General features: G+C 44.4%; 1 protein-coding gene across 3 annotated transcripts in view; it reads right to left on the bottom strand.

Moving 5' to 3' along the window:
* The window catches only part of COMMD1 (copper metabolism domain containing 1), a 70,357-nt gene that overhangs the window by 2,312 nt on the left and 46,032 nt on the right, over positions 1 to 22,013 (bottom strand). Inside the window, exon 3 of one of the 3 annotated variants that reach the window (XM_042893713.1) lies at positions 235 to 1,948. In XM_042893713.1, coding sequence (XP_042749647.1) covers positions 1,841 to 1,948 — 108 coding nt within the window. In that variant the 3' untranslated portion in view covers positions 235 to 1,840. The remainder of the gene's footprint in view (positions 1 to 234; positions 1,949 to 22,013) is intronic. The other 2 variants (XM_042893721.1, XM_042893730.1) reach the window with 2 other exon arrangements.

The following is a 22,013-nucleotide window of genomic DNA, read 5'->3' as shown; positions in this document are numbered from 1 at the left end:
GCGTTTCACTCCTCTGATTATCCAGGGACTGGTGTGAGGACCAGGCTCAGCAGTCCCCTGTTCCACTCTGACAAGTATCAGCTGCAGCCAAATGGGGAAAGTAAAGAGCTGGAGCTGTGTGCTCGTTCCAAAAAGAGGGGAGAAGCAGGTGGCTGCAAGGGTCGGGCAGAAGCATGGGAAAGCAAATGTTAATTCCGAGTGCAGTGGTACAAATCGGCTTGAGTGATGCTTTACCTCCTGAGCAGGGAGATGGGAAGACGTGCCCTTTCTTTGCTCTGAAAAGAGTGTGTGCTTCCAAGTACAATCTGGCAACTCTACAAGCAAAAAAAATCATATGGGGAATCAGCGAGGAGCACTTTAGTTACAGCATCTCTAGCTTAGTACAGACAGCCAATATGATTTTTGCTCAGGAGAAGTTTGCTTATGAAGCTAAGGAAGAAACAGCGTAGCCTCCAACCAAATGTGTGAGCATGCCTTCCTGTTAGTAACAAGAGCAGCACACCATGGTTGTGCTCCATCACTACTCTACGGACTATCAGGCAGTTCTCCAGTAGGAACCATCATGCTCCATGCAGTTCCTCCATGTCATCCTGCACAGGGAAGGCAGTAATTATGGTTAATGCTCCTGTTGTGGCAAAGTGGACAACCTCTGTGAACTGAAACATGTGAAACAAAACATCTCAGCTCATTCCCCCCTGGCTGCACTGCAGTTCTGTGTTATGGCCAGGGAGAGAGGCAGGTTCCCACAACAGCCAAAAAAGCCACAGCTCAGTTTCAATCATGATGCTCTGTATGTATCTTATCTGCCTTTGGAAGTTTTCTTCACACAACTATTTTATCAGTAGAGCTTTATAATCTGCACGTTTGCCAAGGGCATTTTCCTTCTAAGGATTCCTAGCTGAGCACACCCACACTACAAACTGTGGGTTTAGCCTGGGTGTTTTCAAGGTCAAGACAAACATCATGGTAAAGAGCAGCCAAGTTAAATTGCGCACTGACAAAGTACTGGTCTCTCAAACACAGCATGCAGCACCACGCCAGGGCTGTGCCACGTAAGGCTCAGGAGCTGGAAGGCTAACGGGGGCGGCCAGCCTTCAGGGAAGCAGGCTAGAAGTGGCTTTGGAAGCTTGCCAGCAGGTCACTACATCAGGCTTTGGGGAAACCAGTGTCACCTTGAGCTGCCCAAGAGATGCTGCCATGGCCGCCCCCTGGCTCTCTGTGGGGTGAGTGTTCATCAGTGGCCCGGCAGGTACAACTCACGTGCTTGGGAACCATTTACTTCATCCTCAGCAGCACAGAGGCTTGTGATTAGAAAAAAGTGTGTCTGTGACTCTTCTCCCTCAACTCTCTGCACTTCATCTCCTGTGCTCCAAGCTCTAGGCAGGCAGAGTTTGCGTAGGTAGATTTGTCCTACATAGCCCATGGTTTGGAAGGATAAACACAAATCCCCCTAGTCTGTCTGTTCCTTCTGCTCATTTCTCTCCTGCCACAACTGGCCAATTTACCTTTGCTGTTCACTCGGCGCAGCATTTACAGCATCTGGAAGAGTAAAAAACTGATGGGTAGGAAAAAAAAAAGAGAAAAGCTACTCTAAACTCGAAGGGATGATTATGCAAAGCTTTATGCAAGCAACATCACTGCTGCCTTGGAGAACAGGCCTGGAGGAGGGGCTGGAGAGAGCTTTACAGCTTAACTTCATCCATCCTTTGTTCTGAATGTGGTGTACAGTTATAACTAATACTTAACAATCATTACCTATTTTATATACAGGAACAGGCATTATGAATAAGTACTGAGGTCATTTGTTTTTTTGAGTTGCTATCTCTTTATTTTCTGTCAGTCAGGTGGTCTGAGTCAATGCAGTCATGCTGTCCTCTATTTCTGAGAGTTTCTTCAGCATCTGGCTCACCTTGGCCTCATCAAACTCCAGGCAGAGAAATTCAGATTCCTACAAAACAAAATTGCAAAAGCAGGAGTTGAGAAAGATGATAATTTTTGAGATACAACAGAAGAGGCATAGCGCATTCTGCTTTCCAGCTGATTTATATCCTGTATCTCCTTTACTTCTTGTGAAGAGGAGGAGGTTTTCTACCTCCCAGAAGTTTGTAACCAACATACCAAACAAGAGCAGTACACGCTGGAGGCCAGCCTGCTGCTGCCTAAGAGGGCACACGTCAACTGAGCTCCACTCTAGCATCAATGTAAATTCGCAAGTTAAGCAGCAGCACTGATTTGTTATTCTCTGACAGGATGGGTGCTGGGGTGTAGTAGAAGAGCTACAAGGGATCTTATCAAAGGCTCAGAAAATAAAGCATACATAGAGAGAGAATTTCTAATCATATGGTACTCATTAGTAAATACAAATGTGAAAAGGCCTCCTGAGATCTCCAGGCTTTCGGTATTATCCATGGTATGCCTGCAGTCACCAAGTACTTCCTGTGGTGATTCTCCCAGAGGAAACGTTTGAGGCCACAGGGAATGTGACTGCATAGCAAAGGCCACTCCGGGTGAAGCACTGTCAGTGGCAGAGGAACACACTGCAAGTATTTGGAACTGAAAGTGCAGCAAATATGAAGGGATGTTTCCTTATGAGAAATTGGAATAGTTTTAGCAACTGGAATAGTTGAACGTGCACAGAATTTCTGTACATAGCACAGACACTGCAGGAGAGCATCTGCAGTTCCCATTTGGTTTCGAGCACACTCACTTTCTGTCATTATTTCAAAATATGTTTTTTCGTCTGACAAAAACACTTCAGTGTTATTTATGTTCATAGAACAAATAGTTTATGTGCAAGGGTAAAGTCGTCATACAGATGCAAACCATCCATTTTTACAACTGAATTTCTCGCTAAATTTCACAAGCATTCTTCTTCCACAGACACCAGGAACAGTTCCACCTTTTACCTTCTCTCATCCTCACAAGGGCATTGGGTTGTTCTGTTTTTTGTAAAAACCAGCAGGCGACAGGCAAGCCAAGACACTGATGGAGGAGCCAAGGGAGAGTTCTGTGTACAATAATGACAAAAGGCCCTGCCAGAAGAATGCTAACAGGAAGGAAATGAGGTGGCAGAAGTCACTGATCGAACACATGAAGTGCACGCAATGGCTGTGCCAGGATTCCTGCCTGACATCACTCACATGGGGAGCTACCACAGTTCAATACAGCTGGACAGCACACATAAACAAATGTTTGGTGAGGAATTTCACAGCTTACCTCTATTTGGCAGTGGGCTTTCTTGTAGATTCCTGTCTGATTAAGAGTTATTAAAAACATAGGTCACATCTGCCAGAAGAAGATGTGTTTGCAAGCTTAGGAGATTGTGGGAGAAAGGCAAATGAAACCCTTCCTATGCTCTGTCCCTGGAGGTGTTCAAGGCCAGGTTGGATGGGGCCCTGGGCAGCCTGGTCTGGTATTAAATGGGGAGGTTGGTGACCCTGCCTGTGGCAGGGAGGTTTGGAGATTGGTCATCCTTGAGGTCCCTTCCAACCCTGGCCATTCTGTGATTCTGTGATTTACAGCCTGAGGCTCTCGGAAGCATCATACTGAAACCACATCACATTCCCACGCTGGAGTGAATCATTCTTACTGAAATGACCAGAACAGGGCAGACCTTTTAGGAAGGACTGACGGCACCACATGCAGCCCTGGGTCACAATCCTCAGCAGGATGAATCTGCCGCCAGACTCATGCTGAAAACTCGGGCTTTCCGGTCACAACTGCGTACCTCAGGTCATGTGAGCCTGTATTCCCAAGCAAGTTTCCCCAAGGCAAGGTCTGCCCATGCAACCCTTAAGATCTGCATCAGCTGCTTTTACAGCTTAATCACAAGGTGAGTGCAAGCAGAACCAAGCTCCCAATTCTGGTGGAAGTGGTTTTGCAGGAGCCTAAGGCATAATTCAGCTTTTTTCCCCACTTCAGGTTGTGCCAGTTAAAAGAGAAGTAAATTGAGCAAAAGGACACTCTTGAGTTACACTAAGACTGTGCATGCCACCTTATGCAAGTCTAAGCGTAAAGTAAAAGTAAGGCACACTTTTGTCTATAAAGCAGCTAAAAGTTGGCTGTAAGTATGGGATGATAGCTGTGTAATTACCACATTCTCATGTGGACTAACCTGAAATGTGAAGGAAGGGGCAGTAAATCAGGCTGCTCAGAGCTGGGTTTAGTCTCATGTAACACTCTGTTAGTTTACATAGTCCACAAAGTTCTAAAGACAGATAAAAAAGAAAGAAGATGGAGCTCTGAAACTCAAAACTCCACACCACTCCCCTGAGCTGACTTCCAGCAGCAGGACAGATTTGGTATCTCTGCTGTTCCTAATGAAGAAACAAGGCATCCTTTCTGATATCTCCGAGTGCTATAAAAATTTTCATCCCGTTTGGATGCTTTGCAATTAAACAAAACCAAAATGGAACAAGTCATTCATTAGAAGCCAACCCAGAAGCCACCAAACAGGAACATCCCCAGAGTACTGAGCACGAAGCTGACTGCTGACCTGAAGCCACCAAACACGCAATGCAGCACCGCGAGCCCTTTCACTGTATGGGAACCTGCAGCAGTCAATTTCTGTACCTCCAGTACGAAGCAGCAGTGCCGTGAAGCCCTGAAGCACGGTGCACCTGCCTGCAAGCCAGAAAGCTGGCACTGGCTGAGCCTTTGTGGAAACAGAAAAGGTCTTTAGGCAGGAGTGGATATGTGTGTCAGTGGGACTGCCAGAGCACTGCTGTGAGATGGGAACAGCACGTGCATACCCACTCTCAGGCTGGAAGACCAAGCTCGATGCACAAAGAGAACCCCACTGCTCTGCCACTGTCCAGCTGAGCCTTTTGGGAAGCTGTGGGGTGGGCATCCACTTCCTGCAGCCCTCTTGGTTCTGTCCCCACACGCTATCCTACCCCTCCTCCCATTTCCCTTCTGAGCCCAGGCTATAAAAAGGAGCTGCAAAACCAACATCCACAAAACACACCCTCCCCCAGGCATGAATCAGGTCTGCCAGGTTGGCTTGTTTGTTTCAGTAACAACAGAGAGTAGCAAAAATATTTATATAAGAGAACATCTTGTAAACACCAGCATTCTTGCTGTCCTCTAGAAAAATACTCAGAAGCACAACTGTCTGTATCTCAGTAACTACATTTTAAAAAAGCCTCATTTTGAGAAAACCAACTCTCACACATTTGAAAGTCAAGAAAAAAAAACAACACAGCTGTTCCCTATTGCATCATTTGGACTCACTCATTAAAAAGTTTCCCATTAACTTCAGCTCTTCTACTGCTTTATGTAACAGTGGATTCAGCTTAGATGCCCAGATCCTGGCCCTGGGCAACCTGATCTAGCTGTGGTGCTCTGAAAGCAATGCCTCCTGTTTTATTTTGCTGGCCCACAATGTCAGAGGCAGATGGTGGGATGGCAGTACTGATTGAACCTTCCCACCAATATCCTGTTAGTTTTGTTGTGGTGCTGTTATGTCCCTTGCTAGGGAGGTAATGTTATCTTTATTAACAATTTTTGATACTGTACTGATTAAAGTGCCTTATTTATGAAAGTTGTTTTCTTAACTTAAAGAATTGTGGAAGCCATGTCTTCAATACAACTAATGGTCTTCAGATCTCCAGTATGTCATAAGAGTTTAGAAGTGTGGCCTTTTGGGGGGGGGGAGCTGAAGCCCAATGATTCAGCAATAGGTGACTGAAATACAAAGTAATTCATTTCTCACTTCATCAGATATATGGAAGACTGAATCGAAGAAATTCCTGACATATTTCCTATAGAAATCAATCTGGCTGCTTTTTGCAGACCTCTTAGTTCCTCAGGGCTAAACAATGAATAACAAGTTCTTTACTTCTACGTGGCATTTCTCCTTACGGATCACTGCATATTCTGCAGCCAAGCAAATCTTCTACTTCCTCTGTTAACCAGGAAAAATACCACGCACACGTTACATAAGTAATTAACTACATTATCGGTAAACAGAGACTCTGAAGTCACGATGGTCAAACTTCTAAGCATTTTACGTTCGCTTGGACAGGAAGAACAGCAAAGGATACCTCCAAAACACTGAAATGGTCTCTGTGACACATTGGGAGACAACTCCGTGCAGTTCTCCACCTGAACATCTGCCCCGGTCACCCCTGTGTGGGCCAAAGGTAACCCTCACACAGCACCTGGCCCCGGCACCATCAGCCAAACCCTGCAGAGCACAGGGCCGAAGCATGCAGCTCTGCAGGGAGTCAGGAAGAGAGAACACGAGCCCTGCCCTGCCCTGCCCACCCAGTGGGGACACGTCCTCCTGCAGGGATGGGGCTGCGGGGTGAGGTGCCAGGCACGGTGCCCAGGAGGTTGTGTTCCCTGCAGCAGGAAGAGACAGCGCAGCACAGACTGAGGCAGTGGCACAGCTGCCCAGGGAGGGATGGAGTCAGCAGCCCTGGAGGTGTTCCAGAACTGTGGAGATGTGGCACAGAGAGACGTGGGTTAGTGGATGTGGTGGGGGTGGACTGGATGTGATCTTAGTGGACTTTTCCAACCGTAATTCCGTGATTCTGTGACTCTAATCACAGGTTTGTTTCCACCAAAGCAGGAGATCTGGGGTTCAGTCTGTGGTGTCTTAACACCAGGTGAATATTGTGCAATTGACTGTACAAGCAAATTGAGCTGCAAAGCTACAAGCCAGCTGGGATCCCTAAGCGAGTGGGGAGAGAGCTGTCCTGGCATTGCCTTTTTTTTATTCCTTAATCATTAATAAGTTCTAATTATAGTCAAAAAGAAAGTGCCCAGAAACAGCCAGTGAGGAAACCTAAAGAACAAGCAGAAGGGTGGCACTGACCCGACAGCAATAATAGCACCCAAACTCCACAGGTAAGGAAATTACAAAGCACTGCAGGTCTCTGAGTCCTTTTTAGGCACCACACAGTGTGCCCCAGCTGTGGCAGCTCCCCGTCCATGGCAGGCAGTTTTAATGATATCCAGTGTATTGCAATTCTTCCTCTGACAGGCAGAAATAGTAAGATATCAACCTTGAGGTTTAGGAAGGACCCATTTAAAGACTTGCACGATAAAGAAGTGCAAATCTCAGGGGAAAAACAAAACAAAACACAACACAGCACAAAATCAGTGAACATCAAAACAATTCCAAGCAATCCTACATCCAAGAAGGCAACAGAAAAGAAATAAAATCCCAGACCAACCTGGAATCAGAATTGGAAATGAGACGCTTTATAAAACAGTGCAAGGAAGCTTTTTTTTTAAAGACATGTTCTTAAGTCATTTTTGCAATGATGCCTGGTAGCTCTGCTATGGAAACCTCAGACTAACGAGTGTGAGAATTTCCTACTGCACTGTCAGATGGCAACAAACAGTCCCTAGTAAACAAATCTCAACAAAGTCATCTTAATATTGTCCTTACTACTATTACTTGCTTCCAAACTCTTCTATGAAGAGGCCTCTCCTTGACACCCAGTGCACACAATGTAAGTGTGACTCATCTGGGCACTGAGAGTCTGGATGCTTAGAAGATAGTGGGTTTACTTCTCTTTTGGATGCTGTATTGTTTCTTCCATGCAAGCACCTGCTATGTGAGTGCCTCAGCGTAAGTGGCAGAAGAGGGAACCAGAAATGACCTGCATTATAATTCAGGCTACAAAAATATAAAAAATAATGCATGAGTTACCATGGCAGTGTTCTAGGAAGTATGAAGAGATGACCCAAAAAGAAGGGAAATATTGGGTTTGAGCTTATTTTTCTTCTGAAAGAATCAAAGTGGTAGCACATTGAACTCAGTGATTCATGCTAAGAGGAAATACTGATTGTCAGATGTTTATGAGAGTGACTGACTCCTGCTGCTTAGATTCTCAGATCAGGAAAACTGGGGGAGTGGAAAAAAAGCCAACCAAACCAAAGCTGTGCTGCCACAAACCAAGCCAGCAAGATAAAGTAGAAGTTGCATTGAAGCTGCAATCACTTTGCACCAACGGAGATCCTACTGCAAACCTTGGAAGTTATTTTTAGATCATTAATGTGGGTAATTCCAGACAAACTGGAACGGATGGCAATCCACTGACTTTATAGAGGCATGTCTGACAATACTAAGTTCACTATTTTTAACCAAGTTCAGAACTATTTTTGCAACTATAACCATGGCCTTCAAAAACTCTGTGGCAAAGTGTAATTCTTTTCCATGATCCTGCATAAAATAAATTATTACCATACCAACCTAACTCCTTTGTGTCATTCTGGTATTATATGAACCAAGAATCTCTTCAGCTAATGATTATTACATCAACTCAGGAAAAAAAAAAAAAAAAAATTAACGTCCTGCAGATTCCTTTTTAATTCTTTTAATGTAAGATCAAGTCTGTAATACCACGGATTAAATAGAAAGCATTGCAGCAATTGGAATAATCCCAGGCACTAAGACCAGCTCTCTGACACCGCACAGCAAATGTGATGTCATTGCTCATATGTTAGCGACCTACTGAAATATTCCATTCAGCATGTTGAACCCCAAATGAAAGATGATTATTTAGGGTTTACCCTGCTGGTGCTTATGGCTTTTGGAAGCACAGATTTCTTATCAGAAGGTGTTAGGGGAAAAAAATATTAGTGTAACTAATTAGAAGGAAGCTTACTCTGAAAATCTTTCATATTTCACGTCATAAAGAATTATTAAAAGACAACTTTAATACCTTTATGCAAGGTGTATATCTTCAATATGGCTATGCTATTTTCAAACTGGTGATGCTACCCTGTATTTTACCTTACAGGGTAAGCCTTCCAACTTCCTCTCTTTTTTTCTTCAGTCCCTTTGATTTGTGCCTGCTTCCTTTCCTGAACTCATGCAGTGCCCACATCCCTTTCCCAGAGCATCATCCTGCCACATGCTCTCCCCACGCAAACTCTTCCAATGGCTACTTATGTACACTTCCACCTAACAGCACAACACCACCGTGTATAAATACAGTCTGACACAGCCAAGCTGTCTGTGTCTCACAGTTAATTATCCCGCATTTGTGATTAGCAATCTCACATTTCGTCTCAGCGCTGAGGGAGCACTCAGTCACAAGCGCAGCGTTCCAGATATTGCTAGGACACTGCTCATTCATTATTGACTCAAAGGAGCTGAAACCCTCTGTTGTTTTACAGAAAGCACCACAAACATCTTTTCTAAAATCACAACACAACAGTCTTGATGTACTGAAGTGATGTGAATGCTGAGCCACTTCATACAGCACCTTGCGGGGAAGGGAAGGGAAAGGTTATACAAGTCCCTGCTCTGCTGGGGCTAATGTAATTTGCACAAAATGATATCTGTTTTTGTTGTCAAAATGCAAATTTAATTCTCATTTCCAGATGACTTCCTGAAATGTTATACCTGCAACTTGTTATACGGGCATATCTGCAACGGCTCCTCGCTTACCTGGTTCCTGTTAGCCTTTTACAGCACACTCTCATGCAGCTCAGAAAATGATCGCATAAAATGCCTTTCTAAACATGTTGAGGTCATTGGTCATCACGGGAGGAAAAAAGGATGGAAACCCCTTGAGCTGTCCTTCGCTGACAAGTGTCACATGTCTAAATGTATGGAACATGCATAGTGCTGCAGCCTCCTGCCTGTTGAGAGTTCAGGTCTAACGATGGCAAGGTCACTTTGGCTGTATGACACAGAGAAACAGGGTCAGACAGAACTGCCAGGAAAGTCCTTCAGCTGAGTCTCAAAGTTCAGAATGGACCCCTTGATCAGTGGTTTATGTCTGAAAGATTATAGGTGCAATCAGTCCTTCACATCGCTTAGTCAAGATTTCAAGCTATACTACCAGTAAACCAGAAAAGATGCAGAACCCACAGTCCATCAGTTGTACTCACAGTTTGGGATATCTTCTCCCTAACCTTTCAAAAAATGTCAGCATTTTTAACAGTGCTCCACACCTTTTCAACATGGCTCCAACGAGCTTTCAGTGTAAGCATGCAGTTGGGGGATTTGCCCGCTTCTGTCCAAAAATAGGAGCATCTTCCTGGGAAAAGACTGTGAGAGACTCAGTTGGAGCCAGCTCCACCAAGCCTCGTCAAGGGGCTCTCTGGACTGAAACAAGGCAGGAGGCAGCAGGAGGCTCTCTTCTACCTGCACCCTGCATGTGGGAACCCCTACATCAACCCTAGCACCTTGACAACCCATCAGTGAGGGAAAGCTGAATCCAGGGGCACTCTGGAACGTGCTGAATTCGGGTCAAGTTCTCTAGGAGCTGAGCTTCTACATAAAATGTTCACCAAGAATGCACAAACAAGGTTTTGAGGGCTCCTGATATGTCTGCAGCAACTTCTTCATAAGGGTTGAAAGATGCCTCCCTGACTTTGCTGGAAGACTTATCTTAACTTAATATTTTCCTTTCCTTCAGAAACACAGTGGCACAAGTACCTCCTATATGGAAAGACATTTAAGGAGAAATTCTCTAAATGCTGTTCACCTTGAGTATTGATCCTGGAAACAAACTGATGTGGGGAGGGATTCCTCCGACTCCAGCCTGGCGTAGGAGATGCAGACCTTGTAAGCTGGTCAAAGCTGAAGGCTCCTGAACACAGGGTTGGGTAATCCTAGCTATAGGCACTGCCATCACTGTTGTCTTCTCAGAAGACAGAAATAAAGTCATGGTAAGAGAACAGAAAGCATAATGCTCTAATTCCTGGTGCAGAAGTGAGGACACGCTCCTGTACCTAAACCAAACACTATTTTGACATAAAGCATGTCACTACTGTTCTCTGGTTTTGCCAAGTCAAAGCATCTTTGAAAGCAGAGCTGAACTCAAGGTTCTTTCAAGCCCTGCAACAATAAGTGTGGGATGGTTAACCTTCAACAGGGCGTTCTGCTGCTGCTGCTTGACTGGCTTGAGATAAATAGGTGCAACAGCACACAAAATAAATTACCACACCTCCTGAGTCTACTGACACTTCCTTGGTAACATTGGTATACACCCCTGGGAGGGTCTCCAGCCCAGATACTATGCAGAAGAGAAGACAAACAAAGAGTCAAAATCACTAGTTAAGAACTACATTTGTCTTCTAACTCTTCTTTACACACACCTCATTTCCATTAGGCAAGCTTAAAAAACGTCTACAGAGCTTTTAGGTAAAGTTTGTGGTCAGTTTTGGAGGCCCCTGGTCTAACCCCCATTTAGGAGATGGTACATAAAAGCTTCATATGGAATCACGTTTATTTTGTAACAAACATGGCTGCCAGTCCCCAGTCATCTGAAAAGTATGAATTAGACTGAAAACTCTTGGAGTCTCACATTGTTCCTCCATTTGAAAAGAGCTTTCAAGGATCCTGTGCAATTCCAGTGCCTGTCATAAGATGAAATCTTAAAGGAAAACATAATGAATTTTATGTTTAACACTGGCATTCACCTTTCTCCATCTGAATGCCCTAGAGCATACCTGGCAGGGCTTAAGAGGTTTTAAAAGGAAAAGCAATATAGCAACATCCATAAGTTTCACCAAACTGTACAGAGAAGCGTTAGAGACAGCTCTAAAAATAAAGCCTTATTAAATTCCCTTTGTATCACTGTGGCATTTGAATCAATACACATATTTAAAAACGACAGAAATACGCTCTGTTTCTGGCAGAGCATCAGCTTCTCATCTTACTTCCCAAAGCCATTTCCCTGCAGCTCATCCCAACTGCCCCACCTGGGAGCTCTCTCACTGCCAATGCTCACAAGGGTACCAAAGAACAGAGAATTCCATTGCAGTGTATGTGAGCTCTGCTGTGTCAGCTCTCCTCTAACAACACAGCTCTCAGTGGCACCACTGCAAGGTTATGTGCTTTCCTTGGGAGGTGCCAATCCCAAGGTAGGGGATCTTCGGGGTGAACGTCCCTCCTCACCTAGGATCACTATCTTTCTGTGCTGATCTATATTCTTTTTCTATCTGTACTTGTTTTCTTGCACTCTATTTTTGATTTTTTGTTTTAAACCTGATCATGGTTTTGTCGTCTCGCTTAATTGCAACTGAAGAGTATTATTCTCAGAAAAAGAGAAGCAAAACAGGACCGAGCAGTGAGAGTTACTTTCATAAAAACTACATACACACAATTTAAGCAATCTGCATTTAGAAATACCCACATTATCAAAGAATACAGCCAGAAGCTCAGTAAAGGAGCTAATCTTTAAGAGGACCCTGGCATATTCTGGCTGAGAGCACAACCAGCCTGCATAATTACCAGGTTGGTAGCATCCCCCAACCAGATCTTTCCTGTTCCCCAGCTCTTCAATGTTTTAGTTTATCCATATTATATAAAGGCCTCAACTACCCATTAATGTCCTCACTAAAAGTATTACACTGAAAATAAAAGCTGACTGGAATTGAACAGTCTCAGACAGCTCAAGTGGCCATATTTTCCAGGACACCAGACGATGCTGACTCCTGTTGGAATGAGCATTTTGGAATTAGATGTGCTGAAAACCTTCTTTTCTGTCCTCTTCTGAGTCATGCATGCTGGCTCTGTATTCTAACAGGCACCTGGCTCTGCTGAAATAGAAGAACAGATGAGGGAAGTGCAGAGCAAAGTGATGAAACACTTAAAAACACAGAGCTCAAACAAAAATAATAGAATCACAGAATGTTTTGGGTTGGAGGAGACCCTAGAGCCCACCCAGCCCCAATGCTTGCTGTGGGCAGGGCTGCCCCCCACCACTCAGGCTGCCCAGGGCCCGACAAGTCTGGCTTTGGGCACCTCCAGGGATGGGGCACCACAGCTCTGGGCAGCAGTGCCAGGGCCTCACCAACCTCTGAGTGAAGATTTTCTTCCTAACATCTAACCTAGATCTTACACATTTCCCAAATGGTTATTTAAAGCCGCACAATGCCCTTGTTCCCTGAGCAGCGAGGAGCTGTGTCCCCCAGAATTCCCTTCCCAGTTGGATTCCTGTACCTGTACCTTGGAGATTGGCCTGACTTGGCTAAAACAAATACATCCATGTCCAAGAAATAATGTTTTTCATGAGGAAAGTTATTTTTTTCAAGGGCCTCTTTACTCACATCCATCCCCACTGTGCCAGGCATTAATTTCCCCACAGCAGTGCCAGGCATTAATTTCCTCCAGGGTACACGACTACCTAGAGGGAAAGAGCACGAAGGCTGGCCCAGCAGATGCTGTACACGCAGCAGCGGCAGCAGCATCACAGCCCAACAAAACACGGAGCCTCCGCCACAGCACGCTGTGAGTCACACAGACCCAGAATGACACACAAATGGGCCACTAAATGGAGAGTGAACCGTCTCTAATTAGGACAGAAGGGCTCATCTGAAAGCACAAAAATGGTGTTACTACAGGCTTGAAAAGAGGCTTGCAGTTCGGCATGCGTTCAGTTGAGGTTTTTGTGATTCTTCTTAAAATATATAGCACAGTAATATACTTAGGCCAGAGGCTTTTTTGTTCATTTGTTTTTGGTGCTTTCAGGACGTCTATCTACACTCTTTCCAAAGGTCTGAAAATAGATTTTATGGGGACAAGATGGACTACTCAGGAGTTCCGTTGCCACTCCAAACATGAATACTCAGCGGGACCAAAATAATGACACTTGCTTCTCTTTAATAATTTGAATGCATGAACTTACAAAGGACAAATAAGCCAAAGTGGAAAAAGAGTGGTTTTGCTTCATTTTTGATAACCACTGTGTTTTTTCCTGATTAGTTTTAGAATGCAAAGTGCTCTCTTTTAATTCAGAAGCCTCCTATGAGAAGCAGGGCAGCCCCATATTGAGTGGGACAGACCTTGCACTCACATTTATCACTGCAACAGCAGCTCCTGCTGAGCATGACACAAAGCCCACTAAGGCTAGTGGGAATCAGTGCTGCTTCGGTGACCTTTGGTTCCAATGCACTGAAATAGTGGCACCGTGTGCAGGGAAGGCGATACTGACAGAACAGAGCTGAAAAAGTGCAGAAGCTGCAGACTTGCCATTTGCTTTCCTTTTTTTCTTTTAAACACAGAGTACGTGCTTGCTAATATTTGCTGCATGATGCTCAACTCCTCTTTTCTTTCCCTGTGTGAGAGGAAAAGCAAAGGCTCACGATGAAAACTGAAGCTGCAGCTCCAGCCCCGCAGAGCTCAGCGTGGGAGGACACTTGTGCCTGCACAGAATCCCACTGAAGTCAAGCAGCCCAAGGCTCTGCCCACACAGCTCCCTTTGCTCAGCTAATATTACAACTCCGCTTTATTGATGCTGCAATTTCCACATTCATTTCTATGAAGAGAATGCAGGCAGGGCTAAAATGTGAAACCTGCATTACAGTCAAAGCGCTGCACATTGCTGCGTCTGTCTGAAAGACTCATCAGGAGAGCTCAGGACATTGGTTCTTAACACATTCACAATATCAGCCCTGCCACAAGGACTATTTTGATGCCCAGCACTTCACAGCCTTCTTGACAGGCACCACGTTGAACCACCTTTTTTTAGAAAGAGAAAAGATTCAGAGGAAAGTTATCTAATTTTGGTTGACCTCTCTTTCTCAACTCAAGGGCAAGTGGTGCAGAAGCAGGAAGCATTTCCATAACTGAATTGCAGAGCAGCCATTTAACAATTAATGTGTGAACCACTCAACATTGGAAACTGAATGTAAAAATAAGCATGTGGGAATTGGAGATACTCCCACACAAAGAAAGACTACAGCTCCTCCATACCAGATATTTAATTGGCTATTTCTTTCTTTTCTCCCTGCAAGCAAGGGAAGGAGAGGGCTGTGTGTGTTATAAAAGAACATAACCAGCTCTCCAGAAGAAAATGGAGATGATATGAATGACTCATTGAGCTTTCTGCACCTTTGATGCAGAGCAGAATTCTCTCTTCTTTTTATCCATAGCAGTAATCTCACTTTTCAGTCAGGACTTGTGGTTTGGACATCAGCACGTAGCTGAGGGGCCCAAGGCACACACACTCCTCACTGGCACAAAATCCCTAACACCACAGCCTTGTTCTCCTGCATCAACAGAACTTCAGTTTGTAACCCTGGCAGATGTAAGGTCATCGTTCTTGCTTTAGGGCTGCAAGGAAAAGGATGCATCCCACATCCTCCCCATTTCTGTGAGAGGTGTAATACAAAATCTAAAGTCACTCCCTCTGTAAGAAAACAGGAAGAAGAGGAGAAGTGCAATATTGAGCGCTGGTGCCTGTTTTTAGACAGCTGCCCTGAAGTGGATATGTAATATAATATCTGAGTGGGCCTGTGTCCTCAAACCTTCCATACTCACAGGTTTGTGCTGATTGCTGGTCCGTCTGCTGTACTCTTAACCAAAACATATCAACTTGCTTTTTTATTTTGTTTTGTCCAGCTTTATTTCCTACCACTTCTCTCGCTTGCTATCATGGGATTCACTGTTGGAAACTGAATGGGGATTTTCAGTGACCATTCAGCACTCAAACCGTTTCTATCTCCTGTGAACTTTCACAGCTCAAACCTCGCAGAGGTTTACAAGATCCAAATGACTCCTTCTCAGCAGAACTGTTGCCTCCCCTCCGGAAACTGGAGAACTTATCTTGGCTAATATTAATTACAAGGCTGGGTTCAGCCCTTGTTAGCTGTTGTTTGCATGTACTACAAAACCCACACTGATTAACTTCCACCAGCCTGCCAAGCCGTTTCAGGGCAGAATGCAGGACTATGCATCAGCAGTACTGCAGATGAAGAGAGAGGGGCACTGCCAGGACTGCACAGCAAAGGCTGGAATTACAGAATCACACAGAATCACAGAATCACCCGGGTTGGAAGGGACCTCAAGGATCATGTAGTTCCAACCCCCCTGCCTAGCAGGGCCACCAAACATACACATTCAGATCAGGTTGCCCAGGAACCCGTCCAACCTGGCCTTAAACACATCCAAGGACGGGGCATCCAAAACCTCCCTGGGCAATTAGCATTGTTTCACTTTTTACTATGCAGTGTTTCACTTCTAGGAGGGCTAAATTTGCTCATAAATTTAAAACAGAGTTTGAAGAATGGCTAAAAGAGCTCCAAGAAAGAACATTCATGGTGGCACATTGGGCTGTATTGCATTAATTGTGATCTACTGTAGACCTGCTAACATCCATTGGCCACTACAGAAACATACCTTAACTTCCTTGGATAAAAGGATTACTTTGAGATCAAGTACATTGGGAAGCAGCTCTACATTTGGAACTGCCTTCATCCCCACAGGCCCAATTAACAGGCTTTGAACCAAGTTGTGAACATGTAAAGAAAGTTCTACTACAGTGGTATTTTCTAAAATATCAGCATGGCTTATGAATAGGGTGTTCTTGCTATAGTGAGCTGCTAAAATAATCAGAAGACAAAGATGGTATTTTTCTCTTCTCCCAATTGATTCACCAATAAATTGTGTTCTGGATCAGAAGCCAACTTTCCCATTTAATGGTGTTGGTGCTACTTTTGTACACAACCATTCAAAAAAGGGCTGTAATTAAGCACTTATAAAGTACCTTACATTGACATTACAGAACTCAGCTCCTCACTTCAGAATGCTGCAGTATTGGTACTGGTTTTTGCTTGTTTGTTCTCATTGGGACAGCACAACTGGGGCAGGAGGCACCACAAGCACTTGCTGTATAGCCTTCCACAAAGAACCAGGCTGTGCTCCTGCCAACTCCCTGGCCTGGAGTGACAGAGGACAGGCAACAGAACCAAGCTGCTGAACCCGACCCATCTGTGACAAAACCAGGATACTACATCTGTGCCAAAAAGCATCCCACAGATGCTTTGTGGAAGAAGCTCTTCTGACACGCAGTTGAATGATGTGCTATTCTGAAGAGGTTAATATTGATTTTAGCACACCGATGAATTTTGAACAATGAAACGGTTGCAGACAACTTTAGACTTGTTCTTCTGTAAGCTCACTGGGTTTATCCTGTCACACACTTTGCAGAAGATGGATGGAAGAACAGGCAAACTGTTCAACAGTTTTCTCTGAACTTCTCTTGGGCAGGTATGCTGATAGTGTTATCTTGGTACACAGAAAAGTATTGCTTCAGTGGAACTGAGGAAATCCTGACTCAGCAGTTTTGAATCTAACTTAGAAAAATGACAACTCCCCAGGCAAACACAAAAGTTCACAGAGAGGTGAACTCTTCAGGAGGAGGAATAGCAAAATGTCAGCAAAATGCTGCCTGACCTCTCTTATGCCAGCAAGGAGCATTTCACTGACCTGGGGCTGCTGCATCCTCAGCTTTCATAAATTTCACTGTGCCACCAGGTAGTCTTCTGCAACTTGATGGCAGTACTGACCTTACAAAAGGCTTGAATGCTGGTGATGCTGAAATCAGACAAGCTGGGGAGATGCCTGCAATAGTGACAGTGACCTTGCTTCGTTTCACCCAGGTGCATCAGTCACCGATTTACTCACACAACATTGTGTTATGCCCTGAATACATTCTCCCTTGTCACAGCTCACTGGCCTCCTCGGCACTTAAGATGTCTAGTCCGTATTTCAAGGTGTCTTAAGAGCAAAAGCCAACAAAGACCGAGCAGTGTGTGTGTGACACACTTTGTCTTACATATGCCCTTGTACATTTGTTCATATGGGCACGGTGTTCTGTTCAGTTCCATGTGGCAGGGCATCAAACACTAGGGAGATGTTTCCTTGCCTTCATTTCCAAGTTTCCACCACACAAGTGCTATCTGCAAGAAAAACTCCAGATCTCCTCTGTTCCAGCCACAAAACAACCTCCAAGCTTCATCCAAACCACACCAAAGCTCTCAGCCTTCAAGAGGACATATCTTAGGATATGAAGGATATCCTAAGATCAGGACATGGGTGGAGACCTTTCTGAAATAAAAATATCACCTTTAGATTGGGCCTCAGACAGCTTGACCACAACAGCCTTTATGTGATTTGCAGTCAGTATGGACAGTGGGGGAAATAACAATTGTATTTAGGATCAGGGGAAGAATGGGTGTAAATAGCATGTAAGTGCTGCAGTGTGCAGAGCACCTTCACCTCTGCTCAAATTACAGTGACAGGAAAGAAGCCCATGAAGGGAATAGAAGCTAAGGGCTGGCTACGCTTTTTCTATTTTAATCACAACACCAACACATCGATAGACTCAGGAGCTGCAGAAGGACATGCACAGAGTACACAGAAGGGAGACACATTTCAGTAGGCCACGAGCCCCATGGCACCTGAGGAACCAGAACGTGGAGGAGAAGTTAAGGACTTGTACGTCATAGAATCACAAAGTGGCTTGGGTTGAAAGGGAACATTAAAGCCCATCAAGTTCCAACCTCCTGACGTGAGCAGGGCTGCCCCCTACCAGCTCAGGCTGCCCAGGATCCATCCAACCTGGCCATGGGTATCTCTAGGGATGGGGCACCCACAGCTCTCTGGGCAGCAGTGCCAGGGCCTCACCGCTCTCTGAGGGAAATATTTTCCCCTAACATCTAACCAAAAACTACCTTGTTTGAGCTTAAAATCATTTCTCTCTTTTCTATCAGTATCAGACCATGTAAAAAGTTGGGTCCCCCTCCTGATTATAAGCTTCTTTTAAATACTGCAATGAAATCTTTTCAGAGCCTTCTCTTCTTCAGGCTGAACAAGCCCAGCTCCCTCAGCCTTTCTTCACCTCTTCTTCATAGGAGAGGTGCTCCAGCCCTCTGAGCATCTTCATGGCCTCCTCTAGACCCATCCTGTAACAGCTCCACATCCTTCTTTGCTGGAGGCTTCAGATCTGGACACAATATTCCAGATGGGGCCTCACAAGGGCACAGCAGAGGGGCGTAACCCCCACCCTCATCTTGCTGTTACCCCTCTGTTGTTGCAGCCCAGGATACCATTGGCCATCTGGGCTACAAGCACACACTGCTGGCTCACGTCTGTCTCGTCGCTCACTAGGACCCCCAAGTCCTTCCATGCAGAGCTGCTCTCAATAAGCTCTCCCAGTCCCATGTGTTTGCTTAGAGGCACCCAGTGCCCCATGGCATGGAAGGTGGGACTGGGAGATGAGCAGACATCACTCTTTACAGCCTGCACCACTAGCAGAAGGAGACCCAGCAGCAAATCTTGGGCAATACTGGAACTGCATGTGAAGTTCAGGCAGCACAAGGCCCTACAGAACTTCCTCTCAAGAGAAAGAAATGAAGTACAGGTGAGAACTAATCTGTCTGATTGCTGTTTGAGGGAAGCAATGAATGATTTTCCTTGCTGGAAGCCTCTCCTACGTGTCAACTAACCAGGGTAAATTACAGTCTTCCCTCCTCCAATGGCTCTCTAGAGCTGCTTCTGAAGAATGCATGTGATAAAATCTCCAACATCCTTCCAAAAGAGTCAGTGATCCTGTAAGGGACTAAATGTAGTGTGACCACTGCAGAAGAATCTGAAAACCATAGAGCTGTATATGTTTATCACCTTGTGCAGAAGAGGCTATGGGGTCACTGTCCATCAGTTTTTCATGGGACAGAATGAAAAAAAGCTCATTTTCCATGTGGACCAGTCCTCCAGTGCAATTCCTTTTTTACTTGTTTCTGGATGCCCGGGACTGTGTTTCTCAAAATGGTTATTAATAGGAAACTTTAAGTAAATGCAACATCTCCACTTATTCCTACAGTAAGCGATATATTCTTTGTGAGCAAAATGATGCAGACTTTTAAAAACTGTGGGGAAGGGTATCTTTAACTGTTGCTACATTTATGGTGAGCCATTAATGATCTGGGTGCCTCAGGACAGCACTGAAGTTATCATCACTTATTATTCAAGTATACAATCAGTCCAAGTTAAAAATGAAGCCCTAGAGCTTCCAGGAACTGGATACTATTCTTTGAATCATTCATGAACAAGATAAGGACAATAAAGGCCATCTAGACCATCGCTCACCCTTTGTAATGGGTATAATAACTCGAGACATTTTCATCAGTACAAGACAATAAAAATGTAGATCCCCTTCAGAAGCTGTTGACACACAGGATGAAGGGAAGGAAACCTAAAAACAATTCTTATTTACTGACCTGATTAAAGTTAAGTTAAATCTCAAGCTACATACTTTTTTTTAAAAAACAAGAAGAGACTCCAGTAGCTAAAAATAATAGCTTAAGAGGAATATTACTTGGAAAAACAAAGTTGTAATTAGAAAAGTTCTAGTGTTTAAAACCAGGGTAAGAGTTTTTCCAGACAAAACATTTAGAGGATAGTGTATTGCCAACAAACAGAACTGAGGTCATTTCTTGTCATTAAAAAACAAAACATGATACTTTTCTCCATCTATAACCCTTTTACCTGACTATAACAAAGAGCCAGCATTTATGTTCTGCTCTCCACAGCCTCACCCACTACAGTTTACAGTTCACCCTACTTCAGGAGCAAAAGGACGCTGGTACCTGGGTCTTGAGTGCCAGGAGCCCTGTCTGAAGTCCTTCTGTCTCAGAACAGCTGTATCCACAGTGACACGTGATGCACCCCACTCAATGTGATTTATTGCTATTAGGTAAAATGGCCAGAAAAGCAGCTTTAACATGTATATTTGGAGCTTCATTTCCATCACTACCCTCTCATTCCCTCACTGATCACAGAGACACTCTGTTATACAGACCTTACCACAAACACCTTCCCGTTTTGCATCTCCTTTTCACAGGAGAGTCTGCCCCCCAAACAATCATTTTAATATGGTAGATTTGATTCATATTTGAAACACCAACCTCAGTAACTTCTTTACATTGAGGCAATGACTGCACAATTGCTGACATTTTCTAACAGCAAGCAACAGCTCTAATGCCAGTGTTAAAAGCCCAGAAACCTTATAAATACATAATGAAGCATCAGAAGAGCTGCTCACTGCTCTTTCTGTTGACTTAAACATCACACTTTGCTTTGCAATCTAGAATTGAGTTTAACTAAGTAGCTGGTTGAGGATTAAATCCAACACTTCAGATCACAAAAACAGCTCAGAAAGGGGAAAAATGAAAGAAAAGAGCAAGTACTGCCTTGGGCACTTGCTTAGCCACCCTGTCTTGCTTTGTTCATTTCCATGCTCCAGGTGTTCCTGACACCAATAAGCGACTGAGCTGCTTGGTCAAACCTATGGATTTGTGCTTCTCTCCTATTCCTCCTCATTCTTACCCCAGCCCAGAGCTGTATTCTGTAGGTTCTCCTCCACCTCATTTCTCAGGCTGCATGCAAGAAATTCAGCTTCCCGTTTACCACTTCAGTCTCTACTTCACGTCATCAATACCACAAGCTTCCTTCCCATAGACGTTCTCATTAATACATCATCTCCCCACCTGCCCAGAACTGCAAGTAATAAACATCACCTGCCATTCTGCTTATACTACTCCTTCCTTAGGAAAGCCTTGGGTACGTGTTTTGCACTGACTCAGATTTGAGATTTCTTCCCTTTTCCTCCCCAGAATGTCTCCCACCCATCTCTCAGCCATGCAGAGCTCTCTCTGAAATACTTAGGAAACCAGGAAAACATCTATACTTTTTACATTGTAATGTAGCACTTACTCCTACCACGACAGCTGTGGGATTACAGCAATGACAGCAGAAAGAAAAGCCAAACAGAAAAGAATGGCACTTACAATGAAAAAGAAAAAAAAAGTTCTTTCTTCCTCTTAATCTTCCCTTGTTTCTTTCCATTAGCAGTTGGATGGCTAGAGAAGAGAAATGTTATCAGCATGTCTAATGGAATGGGTTTTATCCTGGAATCCCTAAGGCAACTGCAAGAGATGAGAGAAAACTAAGAAAACCAACCTCACACTTTTGCTTTGGAGCAACTTGCGTGTGAAAGCTCCAAAGGGTTCAGCTGCTGCTTGGAAGATTCCTCCCGTTTAACCTAACACACTCAAGGCAAGTGTGTGCAGCTCGTAGGAGAAGCACAGACAAGAAGCACATACACTGCACCCCAGTAACTGGAAGAGTAGGGCACAGGCATATTTTAATTGTAAATCAAGGATAAACTTTATCCCCAGAATTTGACATTCTGCAGTATTCACATGTACTGCAGAAGACAATAAACACCCCAATCTTGATAAGGTGAATACAGCAATCA

The sequence above is a fragment of the Lagopus leucura genome, unplaced genomic scaffold (genome assembly GCF_019238085.1).
Source record: "Lagopus leucura isolate 7727_CA_CO unplaced genomic scaffold, USGS_WTPT01 Super-Scaffold_73, whole genome shotgun sequence".
Lineage (NCBI taxonomy): Eukaryota > Metazoa > Chordata > Aves > Galliformes > Phasianidae > Lagopus > Lagopus leucura.
Note: the sequence above shows the minus strand (reverse complement) of the source record. Positions and strands in the feature narration are given on the sequence as shown.